The following is a 14507-nucleotide window of genomic DNA, read 5'->3' on the forward strand; positions in this document are numbered from 1 at the left end:
TGGATAGTTTTAAAACACTTTCCAGCTGCTCAGTTTATCTTTGGGTTTTTAAACAGACTGAATAGTAACAGTGTAATCCCACTTATTTGAAACAATGGTTGTATACTAAACACTGTAGGTGATGGCAGTTTAGTAAAGATGCAACAAAGTTTCATGCTGTTTATCATGGTTAACAGAACCCTAAACATGGTTATTATTAGCAAGGCAATAACATTACTAACACACGTTTATACAACATCAACAGCCCCTCCCTGAAAACAAAACAACCATCTCCGGGGTGGCAGAAACAACATTTTATTATAAGACAGAACGTAAGAAACACAGTGGCATCAGAATAAATGTACAGAACAATACAAGACTAGCTATGGTTCAGTGTCATATTACGCTTCCACTTCCACAGTCGCTCCATCAGATATCCTAGGCTTGTTGGGGTTGTTTCTGACCAGCCAATCAGCGAGCCAAGTCTTTTTGAGAAAAGAAGGGTAAAGCACAAATAACTATATTTAGAAGGGCTTTATGCCTCAATGGCTCCAGCGTAAAAAACATAAAAACACAAAACTAAATGTAACATGCACTAATGATAATGCTGGAGGTGGCACAAAACATCCCTCTTGAATATCTCTCATATTGAATATCTCTCATATTCAAGAAAAAGACAGAATACTTAGTGAACACTTGATGGTCCAGCAGTAAAGTTCAAGACAAGCTTAAACTTCAACAAAGAGCATAACAGTATACATCAGGGAACTCTCTTGCTTTTTAACACATGCATTGTTTATATCTCTGGCCTTTAACATGCATGTTTGCTTGGTGCATGTCCACAGTTCCTGTTTGATCACTGGGGGGTATTCCATCAACGTCGCTAAAGGAAAATCCAGGCTTATTCTGGATTATTCTTAAATCTCGCGAGAGTTACCAAAAATAAGGCTGGATTTTCCTTTAGCGACGTTGATGGAATTACCCCCCCCCCCTGAGCACCACCCTTCTCATGACACCAGGCTGGTACGTACGAGCGGGTCGGCGGGCTTGGCTTTGCAGAGCTCGGAGAGGCCTCTGAGCAGCGTGGGATTCACACACCTGCTCAGGTAGTCCTGGGCCACGCCCCCCAGGGGGAGGGGCTCCCCCACGGCTGAGGAGGAGGAGGAGGAGACAAGTGTGTACATGTATCATAACACACACACACACACATACACACACGCGCACACACACACACACACACACACACACACACACACACCTTGTAATTGTTCAATTCTCCTCACATACGATCACTGGGCCTACATTGGGTGGGATCAATGCAGGGAGAAAGCTTCGGTAATGTTTCTCTGCTCATTGCATGCACCAATCAGAAAACTGACTCTGTGGGGGGCGCTTGGTTGTGGCGTAACGCGCTAAGCGTCGGCTATGTAACCACAGGGTTCCCGGTTCGTTTCCGGCTGCGGACATGTCCTGCATGTCATCCCTCCTCTCTCTCTCTCACCCATCCTTACTGTCAAATCTCTACTGTCTCTATCTCAATAGAATTATCCTCTACCCACAGCAGCAGTCAAAGCAGTCCCTCTTTATCTGACAGACCTATAAGCACATCTAATAGATTAGCTGATGTAATCTAGCTACCCAGCTAATTCAGGGAGAGTCAATGACTGTCCATTGTCCCTTTAAAATAAACGAATAAATAAAATTAATGTCATGTATGAGAAGGCAGCAAGCTAGTTACATTCCAAAGATTTTATATGAATGAAACATCATACTAGCTAACTAATTAGCACTAGTTAACATTATTTAGCTAATCATAGCATTCCAGTCCCCTCTGCTAGGCTATGGTGGAAAGTTTTCACAATTGTAACCAATGAATGTGGACTTTTCCAGACCTTTAAATTGATTTATTATGCTCTACTGTCATTGTGAATAGGGCCTGGTTTTAAACTGACTCATCTATTATAAAAAATAAATAAATAACAAAAAAATTAATAATAATAATTCAAAGTTGATCATGATTAGGTTTGTTAGTGTGTGTGTGTGTGTGTGTGTGTGTGTGTGTGTGTGTGTGTGTGTGTGAGTGTGTGTGTGACTGTGTGTGTTTGTGTGTGTGAGTGTGTGTGTTTGTGTGTGAGTGTGTGTGTGTGTTTGTGTGTGTTTGTGTGTGAGTGTGTGTGTGAGTGTGTGTGTTTGTGTGTGAGTGTGTGTGTGTGTGTGTGTGTGTGTGTGTGAGTGTGTGTGTGTGTATGTGTGTGTGACTGTGAGTGTGTGTGTGTGTGTGTGTGTGTGAGTGTGTGTGTGTGTGTGTGTGTGTGTGTGTGTGTGAGGCCAGAGCATGCATCTTTACTCACAGTTAGGGAACATGAAGCTGATTTCCCTCTCAGCTGCGGAGTAGGAGTCGCTGCCGTGCAGCGCGTTACGCAGGTCAGACGTGCCGTACCTGGCTCGCAGGCTGCAGGGGAGACCCAGCACGTTGTACAGCATGTTCAGTTACGCATGCAACACGCATGCAACACACATGCAACACGCATGGAACACGCACACACGCACACATAATATGCTCAGTATAAAATATGGGAATAGGGAAGATTAGTTGTGTATTTTAACTGCTAGTTGGATTGCATTTCTAAGTGTATTCAGGGAGCTTCCAGGAGTTGTAACATAAAGGCGCTTTTCCATTGACCAGACCGGTACGGCTTGGTACGGCACTCATTTGTATCCTACCCGTACCGTACTTTCAGAAACGCTTCTCCATTATACACAACAGACCTGGAGCGAGCCGGGACAGTAGGAGGAGTTACGTGTCATAAGAGCACTTCACTTTAATAAGTTCCGCTATACAGCTCAACAGGGGGGAAATGCGATAAGAATTGCAAAATGCAGCACTATCATGCACAGATCAGCCTTAAAACATAGCAAAGAGCGCATATGTCTAATTGAGTCAACTCATATTATGCTGGTCTAGTTCTCCCATACTGTGCTTATGGACTAGTATAGTATGTTTATATCAACGGAAATCAAGTGCCTTAGTTGGCGAGCGCACTTGGTGATGGTAAGCACTCTTGAGTTGACTTGCTGGAACGAGACACCCACGCGAGACCGCCACATACCACACACCTGCCATATCATACCTCCGTCCCACATGTATTTATAATCATATTTTTCAATATAAAACAGAGGTATGATATGGCAGATATACAATATTGTACATGGCAGTCCCACGCGCCCGTCCCGCTCCAGTTCTAGTAGATCGCGCAAACAGGGAATCGCCGACGTGTGAAAGGGAGCAACACGGGAATCTACCACCATTTGGCTCATGCGCGAAAATGCCTGGTCGGAACAGTTTGGGATTCCATGGAAATTACAAGGAACTATGTGTGAAAGAGTCTATAGATATGAGTGCTCCGGTGTCTTGCTGGTAGTCTTTATTTATACATCATATGGATGTTACGTGCCTGTTACTTTCATACATTTATTTAGGGGATGATGAAGCGCGCTGGACTGTGGAACGGTCTAGCATAGGCACAGCACATCGCCATAATAGCAATTTTTTTGTTATGCTTGTTGTAAAGAAAAGTTCTATGATGCATTGAAATGACATTAAACTAAGATAATAAGATGGTTAATGACAAAAGTAAATGACATTTTCCGTGAGCGGAATCTGTTGTGGTATTTAAAAATGGCGGTTAGCGGTGAACTCTATGAACATGGGATGACGATGTTGTGACGATTTCCATTGACTAATCAACGGTCTGCAGCGTCACACGTCACACACAGCCTAGCATGGATAGTACCTTTCGCTACCCCTGTCGAAGGGTAGCTCAAATCGGCCCGGGTAGGTACGGTTCGGTACGGCTTGGTTGGCAGTGGAGAAAGCAAAACAAACCGGGCTCACACGGTACGGTACGGTAGTGGAAAAGTGCCATAAGTCTCTGATCCAGATGACCTTACCTATCGCCAGGGGTTTTTACTAACATGCACCCCACCTCTCTACTGATAGGGCCCCCCAATAAAAACCCCAATCAACATTATTAATAGGGATAGGAGAGCGCTGAAAGCCATCGACTATCCCTATAAACCCTTGCTGTTTTGAGCCAGCATGTTATGGTTGGTGGCCTGACCAGCTCAGTGGCCTTGGTGGTTAGAGTGTCCGTCCTAACCACGATCCCCGGCCGAGTCGTACCACCAAAGACTATAAAAATGGTACCCGATGCCTCCCTGCTTGGCACTCACCATTAAGGGTTGGATTGGGGGGGGGGCGTCATGTCTAGCGGGGGGGTGTGTACTTGTACATCAAGCCACCTCACGCTACGCCCTAAGGGCCGTTAATCTTGAGAAGCATCGGTGTTATGTGTATCATGGTTGGGGTTGGGCCCATTCTTACTGACCATTCGGGGTGTGTCTCCCTGGCCTTGATGCTGTTGACCGGGCCTATGAGGGCCTTCCAGTGGTCAATGGCCTGGTGCCTAGCCAGGGCCAGGGCCAGGATGGGGCCAGAGCTCATGAAGGCGGTCAGGCTGGGGAAGAACAGCTTCCCGTACTGATCAGCGTAGAAGTCACTGCACTGCTCCGGACTCAGCTGCAGCTTTCGTTTCTGTCAAGAAGGACACACAGATCATTGCGCACACACTCACACACACACACACACACACACACACACACACACACTCAGATAAATGAAGTGTATGTTACGGTACATGTGGGAAAACGGTACATGTGGGAAAACTAGGATTAGGGTTAGGTGCTAGGGTGCTAGGGTTAGGGTTAGACATGCCAGCATGTACCAAGTCACCCTAGCACCTAACCCTACAAAATAATACGATATATATATTGAATCAGAATATAAATCACTTTTCATTTTATACACAATATTGTTGTCTTCTGTTCCAATTTAAAAACAAATATATAAAAGAAAACAAAAGAAAGAACCTACAAAAATGTGATGGTGAAAATGTGTCCTAAAAGATTGGAGCAACAGTTCTGTATTTTAACAATTCATCACTTGTGAGTCAAATCAACACGTATAGGCTACTAACACAGCTCCAAAACATTAAATGGTAAACGGAATGATTTATATAGTGCCTTATTCCAAAGCGCTTTACCATGGCCTCTCAATCACCCATTCACCCACACATTCACACACCAATGGCGGCAAGCTACCATGCAAGGCGCCGGCCCGCTCATTGGGAGCAATTTGGGGGTTCAGTGTCTGTGTGCCAGCCTCTACCTCCACCAGCCTCTACCTCCTGAACCACAGCCTCTACCTCCACCAGCCTCTACCTCCACCAGCCTCTCCCTCCACCAGCCTCTACCTCCTGAGCCACGGCCTCTACCTACACCAGCCTTTACCTCCACCAGCCTCTACCTCCACCAGCCTTTACCTCCACCAGCCTCTCCCTCCACCAGCCTCTAACTCCTGAGCCACGGCCTCTCCCTCCACCAGCCTCTAACTCCTGAGCCACGGCCTCTACCTCCACCAGCCTCTACCTCCACCAGCCTCTAACTCCTGAGCCACGGCCTCTACCTCCACCAGCCTTTACCTCCACCAGGCTCTACCTCCACCAGGCTCTACCTCCACCAGCCTCTCCCTCCACCAGCCTCTCCCTCCACCAGCCTTTACCTCCACCAGCCTCTCCCTCCACTAGCCTCTACCTCCACTAGCCTCTACCTCCACTAGCCTCTCCCTCCACTAGCCTCTACCTCCACTAGCCTCTACCTCCACTAGCCTCTCCCTCCACCAGCCTCTCCCTCCACCAGCCTTTACCTCCACCAGCCTCTCCCTCCACTAGCCTCTACCTCCACTAGCCTCTACCTCCACTAGCCTCTCCCTCCACTAGCCTCTACCTCCACTAGCCTCTCCCTCCACTAGCCTCTCCCTCCACTAGCCTCTACCTCCACTAGCCTCTACCTCCACTAGCCTCTACCTCCTGAGCCACGGCCTCTACCTCCACCAGCCTCTACCTCCACCAGGCTCTACCTCCACCAGCCTTTACCTCCACCAGGCTCTACCTCCACCAGCCTCTACCTCCTGAGCCACGGCCTCTACCTCCACCAGCCTCTACCTCCTGAGCCACAGCCTCTACCTCCACCAGCCTCTACAGATGTGTGAAAGATGAGTGACAGTCATGTCAGTCTTGGACACCAACCTGTAAGACACTGAACCCAGATCTGAGGATGAGGTCCTCTATCTCCTCTGCCTTGTGTAAGGCGTCGGGCTTGATCAGAGCCAGGGTTCTCTCCACGTAGAGGCGAGGCGGAGGCCTCTCCATCTGGGCTGCATCATCCATGGCTGCGTTTGGATATTAATATACTATTTAGTCACAGATGGGGTCACATGGCTTGTTAACATTGGAGGGAGAGAGAGAGAGAGAGAGAGAGGGAGAGAGAGGGAGGGAGGGAGAGAGAGAGAGGGAGGGAAAGAGAGGGAGAGAGAGGGAGGGAGGGAGGGAAGGAAAGGAAGGGAGGGAAAGAGAAGGAGAGAGAGAGGGAGAGAGAGAGAGATAAAGAGGGAGGGACAGAAGGAGAGAGAGAGGGAGAGAGAGAGAGGGAGGGAGAGACAGAGAGAGAGAGAGAGGGAGGGAGGGAGAGAGAGAGGGAGGGAAAGAGAGGGAGAGAGAGGGAGGGAGGGAGGGAAGGAAAGAGAGGGAGGGAAAGAGAGGGAGAGAGAGAGAGGGAGGGAGGGAAAGAGAGAGAGGGAGGGGGGGAGAAAGGGAGGGAAAGAGAGGGGGAGAGAGAGGGAGGGAGGGAAGGAAAGAGAGGGAGGGAAAGAGAGGGAGAGACAGAGAGAGACAGAGAGAGAGAGGGAGAGAGAGATAGACAGAGAGAGAGAGGGAGGGGAAGAGAGGGAGAGAGACAGAGAGACAGAGACAGACAGAGAGACAGAGAGAGAGGGCATCTCTGTCTGTGGTGCATCATCCATGGCTACATTAGGATATTCATATTTAGTCACAGATGGGGCCACATTTGTGAATGTACGCCACCTAACATTTGTCATATTGACGCTCTCTCCACTTCTCCAAATCCAGTCTTAAAACACACCTTTTGACATAATGGTTTGACCTGCTGTATTTTGATTGTTGTTATATCTGACTTAGCCGTTATATCTGACACTGCTTTGTTGATTTGATCATGTTTTGATATGTGATATGTAACTATGTCTTCTAAGGTGTCCTCGAGAGCCTTGAAAGGCGCCCATAAATACCATTTATTATTATTATTATTATTATTATTATTATTATTACATGGCTTGTTAACATTGAAAAGCATTTGAACACGGAAGTGTATGATAAAACACCGCTAACGTCGTTGCAACAGACCCAACCTTAGCATGTGACCTTCCTTAGCTAGCAACACGCTTTACTCTAGTCACAACACAGGACACGTTTAGGAACACATATCTAGCTTAGATAGCGAAGCCTTGTTCTCCAACTGGAATTATAATAAAACATGTTTCTGTAATATGAATATTGTGACTTTGTCAACAAACCTTTTTCTGATCGTCACTCAAGGCTGCTTTGACACACTGGCCGAGGTCCTCCGTTGCTAGGATACCCACCGCGCAGCGTTGCTAGGATACCCACCACACACAACCGCAAGGCCTCAGGGAGTTGTAGTTTTTTTTTTAAATGTATTTATTATTATTATTATTGGTTTGGGAAACTGGATAAAGCTTAACACAATATCCCCCAGCATCAGCCGAATTGAGTGTAGTTGTGGTTGACCTAGAGGTCTGTGAGTCAAGTTTACAAGTCAGTCACAAACACAGGTTATTATTCCACCAATGTAATAATACTCAGACCCATCTCTACAGAAAGACTCAACGAACATGACAAGTCCAAGCTACACAGTGAACCCTTATTTTAAAAAAAAATCGCTGCTCTAAAAAAGACTTTTCGGGGGGACACCAGCCGTGGTGGTATTTTGATGAACGAACTTACGATACAACCTCCCACACTACTGCCGCCGTTCAAGCATGTTTGGTTTAGGAGTGTTAATACTGCCATAGCCGTGCTGCATTTCTTATGTGCTTTGGCTGGCCTGTGAAACTGTCACTCTACTCATCAAGGCATGCCTCTCAATCTCTCTGCCCTTCTTCTCCAGTCTCCGTGTCCTTTACAAGGAGAGGAGGACACTCAGGAGACATGTGGATGCTGTTTCCCTTACTTGGGCTGTGTTCGGAATGGTATACTAGCATACTGCATACTAGCATACTCAATGAGTATATACTGCATACTGCCTACTAAATTCATTATAAGTATGCGAAAACCAGCCGACCATTTACACACTATGCATACTGCCTCCCAGAATGCATTTCCCGGCGAATTTAAACCTCCATTAGCTAAAACCTGTACTTTTGGTTTTACAAGTGTTAACATGTCATTTTATGAAGTTTTAATATGTTTTCAGGAAGAAGAAGAAGAAAGGTTTCAGACAGTAAACACTATGTGGTGTTATCCGGTGTCTGTTTTAATTCAGTTTTATTCAGTGATTTTCAAAAACAACAACAAGTTTGCAGGATGAACAAAACATGGATATATATATATATATATCTCTACTACATTGGTTATTTTCATTATCTTACCATTCTGTCAATTGATTTCTTCATTCATAGTTTTTAAGTATATCAGATACACCGCCTACACCGCCTCCACCACCAACGGGATACATTTGTACTTTTTTTAAACTTTCTTTTTATTGTCATCGGTTTCAACATTTGCCATTACATTCAACATGTCACAATCAACACAGTTCCTATGACCAAAGCCTTTTTTATATCTTTTTTTATATATTAAGTAAAGTAAAACAAAAACAACAAAAAATAGCGCGTGAACTTGGGGATCTTTCACCTTACATATGACACAGACTAGAATAGAAAACGATTAAAGGAAATAAACAAAGTTACATCACCCTCTCATGTTCTTTAAACAGTTCAACAGAAATCTGACCATACAGGTTTAACAGTTGTAAGTTTTCATTCGATTTTTTTTCTCCAAGACAACATGCTTGTGCTCGAACTGTTCAAACTAGAAATTCTTCATGAAGTCATACTGTACATACTATATTGATTATGTTCCTTATCTTACAATCCATCCGTCAATTGATGTCTCCGTTCACACACATCTAAGTTATGAAGTCATTCAGATATTCAGTTTCAGCTCAGCGCTTCCATGTCTTCGTGCCCTCTCTCCTTCCCTCCCTCCCTCCCTCTCCCTCCCTTCCCTCCCTCCCTCCCTCCCCTCCCTCCCTCCCTCCCTCCCTACCTCTCTCCTTCTCTCCCTCACTCTCTCCCTACCTCCTTCCCTCTCTCCCTCTCTCTCTCCCTCCCTCCCTCCTAAACCCTAAGTTCTACTGAGAGGGAGCAGGGAGTTGGAATACCTGACAGGGCAGATGATGAGAGGGGCAGCGTTGTGTCCGTCAGCATTATCCCCTGTATAGAAGCATGGGTAGAGGCTTGTGCTGAAGCTGCAGCCAGTGAAAGAGTAGATGAGAGACCAGGCCTCCACGTCGTAAAAGGAGACCTCGCCCTTATTGCGATCAACGTACACCCCCACCCTCTGAGGGTTCTCCTTCAGGTGGAGCACCACTTCAGGACTTGCAAGAGCGCGGTACTGACCATCCCACAGTCCCACCGTCCACAGTCCATCCTTAGGACTCGGTCTTGTACTCTGTCTGTTCTTAAGACATTTAGGGCAATAGGTAGTAGTCACTAGGAGTCGGACATAAAGGCAATTACAAGGCAAAAACCATGTTGTACTTCTCTTACCTTTGTGAGTAACTCCTAAAATCCACCTAGTCTTCTCCTTCACCTGCACCTCAAAGTAGAATCTCTCTGTGAACCCTGTCCTTCCTAGAACAGTGGCAGCACCGTCAAACCATGGTAGGCCTTTAGGGAAAGACTTCTCTCTCAGTCTCACTTGTTTCCCGTCTTCAGACACGGTCAGATCAGGATGTGCTTCCCCGGGGTTCAGAATCACGTCCACCGCACACTGCTCCGCCATCACCAGGTCAATTCCACGTTTCAGCTTCTCCAACTCTTCAAACACGGCCGTCCTGACAGCGTCCACACACAGACCGCTGTCAACCTTGACCGCAGACCAGTCCTTGAATTTCGGGAGGGTGAAGAGCGATTGGGAGCTCTGGAGGAGGTGGAAGTGGTCCTCAATGTGTGAGAGCTGCTCTATCTCAGCGCCTCTCCTCTCTAGCTCGGTGATTTCCTTCTCCATCTCCTCGACGAACCCTTCGGCCTGCCTCTCTGCTGCGTTCTGCTTGTCCTCGATACCCCTGACGACTTGCTTCTCTCCAGGGCGCTCGCCAGGTCAGTGAAGATCTGCACGGTGTACGCCGTCAATCTGTCTGCGTCACTTTTGTTTTGATCTACGGTGCGTCTGACCTCCGTAATCTTCTGACGTCGGTCTTGAATCATCTTCTGCGCAGTGCTCTCTGTTTCCCCCAGCTTGACCTTCCTCTCTCCAAACCCTTGCTCGATGGGGACAGTCTGGTGACCCTTGTGGCCCGTCTCAGTGCAGAACTGACACACGCATGTCTGGTCAGTCCTACAGAACAGCTTCAGGGGTCTCTCGTGCTTCTTACACACCCTGTCTTCCAGGTTCTCCACAGGGTCGATCAGCTTGTGTCTCTTGAGGGTGGCCACTCTCTGGTGAGGCTCCAGGTGAGTCTCGCAGTAGGAGGCCAGACACCCCAGGCAGGACTTCAAGGCTTTGAGCTTCCTCTCAGGGCAGTAGTCACAGGCCACTTCTCCTGGTTTGGCCACAGGTTGGAGTTGCTCTCGGGTGACAGGTGTGACTTCTACCGGAGATAACTTCTTCAGCTGAGCTACCATTTCGGCAATGAAAGTGTTGATTTGAAGCTTAGGTCTCGTGCCAAAATGTTCCTTACACATTGGACACTGGTACAGGTCAGTGCTGTCCCAGTAGCCACTGATACAGGCCATGCAGAAGTTGTGTCCACAGGGGATGGAGACTGGGTCAGTGAACACGTCCAGACAGATAGAGCACTGGAACTGCTCCTCAGACAGGACGATCTTGGACGCCATAGCTAGAGGAGGACAGACAGACAGACACAAACGTTATTTCAGAAATCAGTCGCTTAAAACCCCTTTATCCTTAGCTTTGACATTTTCAGAAAATCTTCAAGTCACAAATAAGTCACAATGTTACACTAAATCATGGCAATAATAGCCAACATTTTATACAGATAGAAAAACAGGAAAAGCTATCATTATTGTTCATTGTTGAATCTCTCTCTCTATCTCACCTGTTCTCTACTTCAGTTTAAGGAACTGTAGACTTGGTGCAGCTGTGTGTAAGTTTCTTATAACTCTCCGTTTAGCTGTTAAGTTTCACTTCAGCAAAGTGACGCTATCAGTCCCTCCCTGCCCAGTACATTTTCTTAAAGGGGTATGTCACTTTTTACATTTTGTTTTACCCCATATTATCTCCAGCACTTTGTCAAGGTCTACACCAGAGGTTCTCAAACCTCTCCTCGGGGACCCCCAGCCGTTCCACATATTTGATCTGTTCCACCACCAGCACACCTGATTCAACTGATCAACTACAAACCATAATTGCTTTGCACTTGATTAGTTGAATCAGGTGTGCTGGTGGTGGAACAGATCAGATATGTGGAACGGCTGGGGGTCCCCGAGGAGAAGGTTGAGAACCACTGGTCTACACTATAATAACTTTATTTTGTTTTATTTACTTAAACAACCCCCCCATCCCCCAAATACCAGACATATGCATATACATATACACAAACACTATACACATAGCCAGACCGTGCAGAAAAGTAAAAAATAAATAGTACAAACAAAATGAAATTGTATATATATATATTACATTATCATGCTGTCAGATTCTTCAAAAAAAGGTTAGGAAAGCTTGCCAAATAGTGAGGAATTTTCCTAGTAGATCCTCTAACAGTGTATCTAATTTTCTCTAATTGAATATGGTACATAATAATAATAATAATAATAATAATAATAATAATAATAATAATAAGAAGAAGAAGAAGAAGAAGAAGAAGAACTTTTATTTGTATAGCCCTTTCCCTGCAAACGTTGCAGCTCAAAGTGATCCAGTCATTGAGTATTGCTTTTTAACTATTAGGAGCCCAAATCCGATGGCCAGTCAGGCAATGATCGACGTCGTTATATAGAAAAATCTCCTTTCGCTTTCTTAAGATAATCTGTTAATCAGTATTTAGCCTGGTATATATAGTATATGTATGTGTGTGTGTGTGTGTGTGTGTGTGTGTGTGTGTGTGTGTGTGTGTGTGTGTGTGTGTGTGTGTATAGATATAGATTTATATGAAGATGTTAAAGCTATCTAGCTACGATTTATCATCAAAATAATCAACAGCAAGCTAGATCCTAAACTAGGGTACTGCCAAAGCACACCACACGTTTACAATACAAGACATCACGATGGAGGAAAGAGGACAACACCTGAATGGGACTAAAAGTCTCTCTCTCACCTGTTTATTGTGTTGACTCTGTTTTCTTGGTTTCTTCTTGGTTTATGGACTGTGGACGTGGTGGAGCTGTGAACATTGATAGATACGTACTGAAGTGTGATGTTAGAACTCTCCCTTTAGCTGTTAAGTTTCACTTCAGCAAAGTGACGTTACTCAGCCCCTCCCTGCCCAGCATTGTCTTAAATTTATAAATGTATTAGATTTATTCCTGAACCACTAGATGGCGACAGACCGCCTTATAAGACATGCATTTGTGGGAGATGCAGAGATTTGATCAAAATATGCCGTAGGCGTAGACTGTTAATGCCAGCGTGTGACTGTGTGTCTGTGTCTCCGTGTCTCTCTCTCTCTCTGTCTCTCTGTCTGTCTGTCTGTCTCTCTGTGTCTCTGTCTGTCTCTCTCTCTCTCTCTCTGTCTGTCTCTCTCTCTCTCTCTCTCTCTCTCTCTCTCTCTCTCTCTCTCTCTCTCTCTCTCTCTGTCTGTCTGTCTGTCTCTCTGTCTCTCTGTGTCTCTCTCTCTGTCTCTCTGTCTGTCTGTCTGTCTCTCTGTGTCTCTGTCTCTCTCTCTGTGTCTCTCTGTCTCTCTCTCGCTGTCTCACTTAATTAAATTGCTTAAGAGATGATGTTCTTATTCTTCTTCATCATTTTCCAAATAAGTTTCAGTGTTTAGCGCCTCCAGCTGTCATAATATGTACTGTAATATTGAATATCGGAGCTTCACAAGTCGATGGCCACTAGAGGTCACTGTTTAACCACTGATATATATGGGAGAGAGAGAGATTAATTGATTGAGATGTTTATTTCAAATATGTGCAAAACAGCAACAATAATGAATATAACGGAAAACAAAAAAACTAAACTAATATAATTAAAAAGCATCAAGCAAAATAAATTATTGCACATTTAACTTCATTTTTGAAAAGGAGTGAGAAGTATAAACGTATTAAATCCCACCTTCTCCATAAATCATAAAGATGCTTCCTGTTAAAATGCACAAATTAATACAATCTCATAATATATACAAATACTGCATACCCAAAAGTCAAATATCATATTTACATACTTACATAAAATTAAATGTATAATTACATTAAAAAAGAAAATAAAGAATAAATATTTAGGAACCCAAACGATAATAAATAAACAATAACCCATGTAAACACCTTGTGATTATCTAGGCTGTTAGCATACTGTCACAATGCTCTAGTAGTCTAGCAGCAAGTCCTCAAAAAAGGCTTTAGTTTTCGAGATACCCCTACCCGAGGTAGAACAAATGACAACAATGATTTTTCTTATCTTTAGGGTCTCCCATTAATGAAATTGATTGTTGTCAAATTTTATTTGGGGGGAAAATATGTTTTTTTGGTTGTTCTTTAGAACTACCCCAATCCCTGAAAAAGAGCCAAATTAGACCAGGCCGAATATGGGGAAGGTGACAAAAAAGCCCATAACGTGAGAAGGATCACTCTTTTCCTCTTCAGATCTGCTGAGGTATGAACCAGGTGGCTGTCCTACATCACCAAATAGTCAGACAACTATTTACCTAAATAAATACTGAATTATAGTCTTGTAAACTTTAGACGGAAAAGTTTAGACGGAAATTGCACTTTTTGGTGATAGGAACATAGGACTCCATCACTTTTCTCTCATTTATCAGAAAAACTGAAATCCCTAAACATTTTACCAGAGATTCTCCCCTTTTTCACTGTTCATCAATTAATTTTTGACCAGGTTCCAAAACCTCTGCACCTTATATAAGTATCCTGCCACAATACAGGACTAAAGGCCGATTTAAAGTTCTGAGTCGAATTTACGTGCGTAGCTTACGTTCCCTACGTAAGGGCTCTCGCACTTTACACTTCTGCGTAGGCCGCGCTGCAATTACACCGTCACATCGCTAGGTGGCAGTGTGTTTTCTATGCCCCTGTGCTGTGCCTCTTCCGGTTAGGAACTCAACGGAGCTCAAAGCTCAAAGCGGCATAATAGCGATCTTTTTGTTGTTATGCTTGTTGTAAATAAAAGTTCTATGATGCA

At 44.9% G+C, this 14507-nt stretch overlaps 1 protein-coding gene across 1 annotated transcript; it reads right to left on the minus strand.

Moving 5' to 3' along the window:
• Nucleotides 1–380: 380 nt before the first annotated feature.
• Nucleotides 381–6248, minus strand: nme5 (NME/NM23 family member 5; the record flags this gene model as incomplete). The annotated part of the gene is made up of 5 exons (XM_080536371.1): nucleotides 381–464; nucleotides 1011–1129; nucleotides 2331–2431; nucleotides 4368–4573; nucleotides 6126–6248. The coding sequence occupies 5 exons, from the start codon at nucleotides 6246–6248 to the stop codon at nucleotides 381–383; spliced, it is 633 nt and encodes a 210-aa protein (XP_080392497.1).
• Nucleotides 6249–14507: the final 8259 nt, after the last annotated feature.

Source organism: Nansenia antarctica, assembly GCF_963989245.1.
Source record: "Nansenia antarctica genome assembly, chromosome: 7".
NCBI lineage: Eukaryota > Metazoa > Chordata > Actinopteri > Argentiniformes > Microstomatidae > Nansenia > Nansenia antarctica.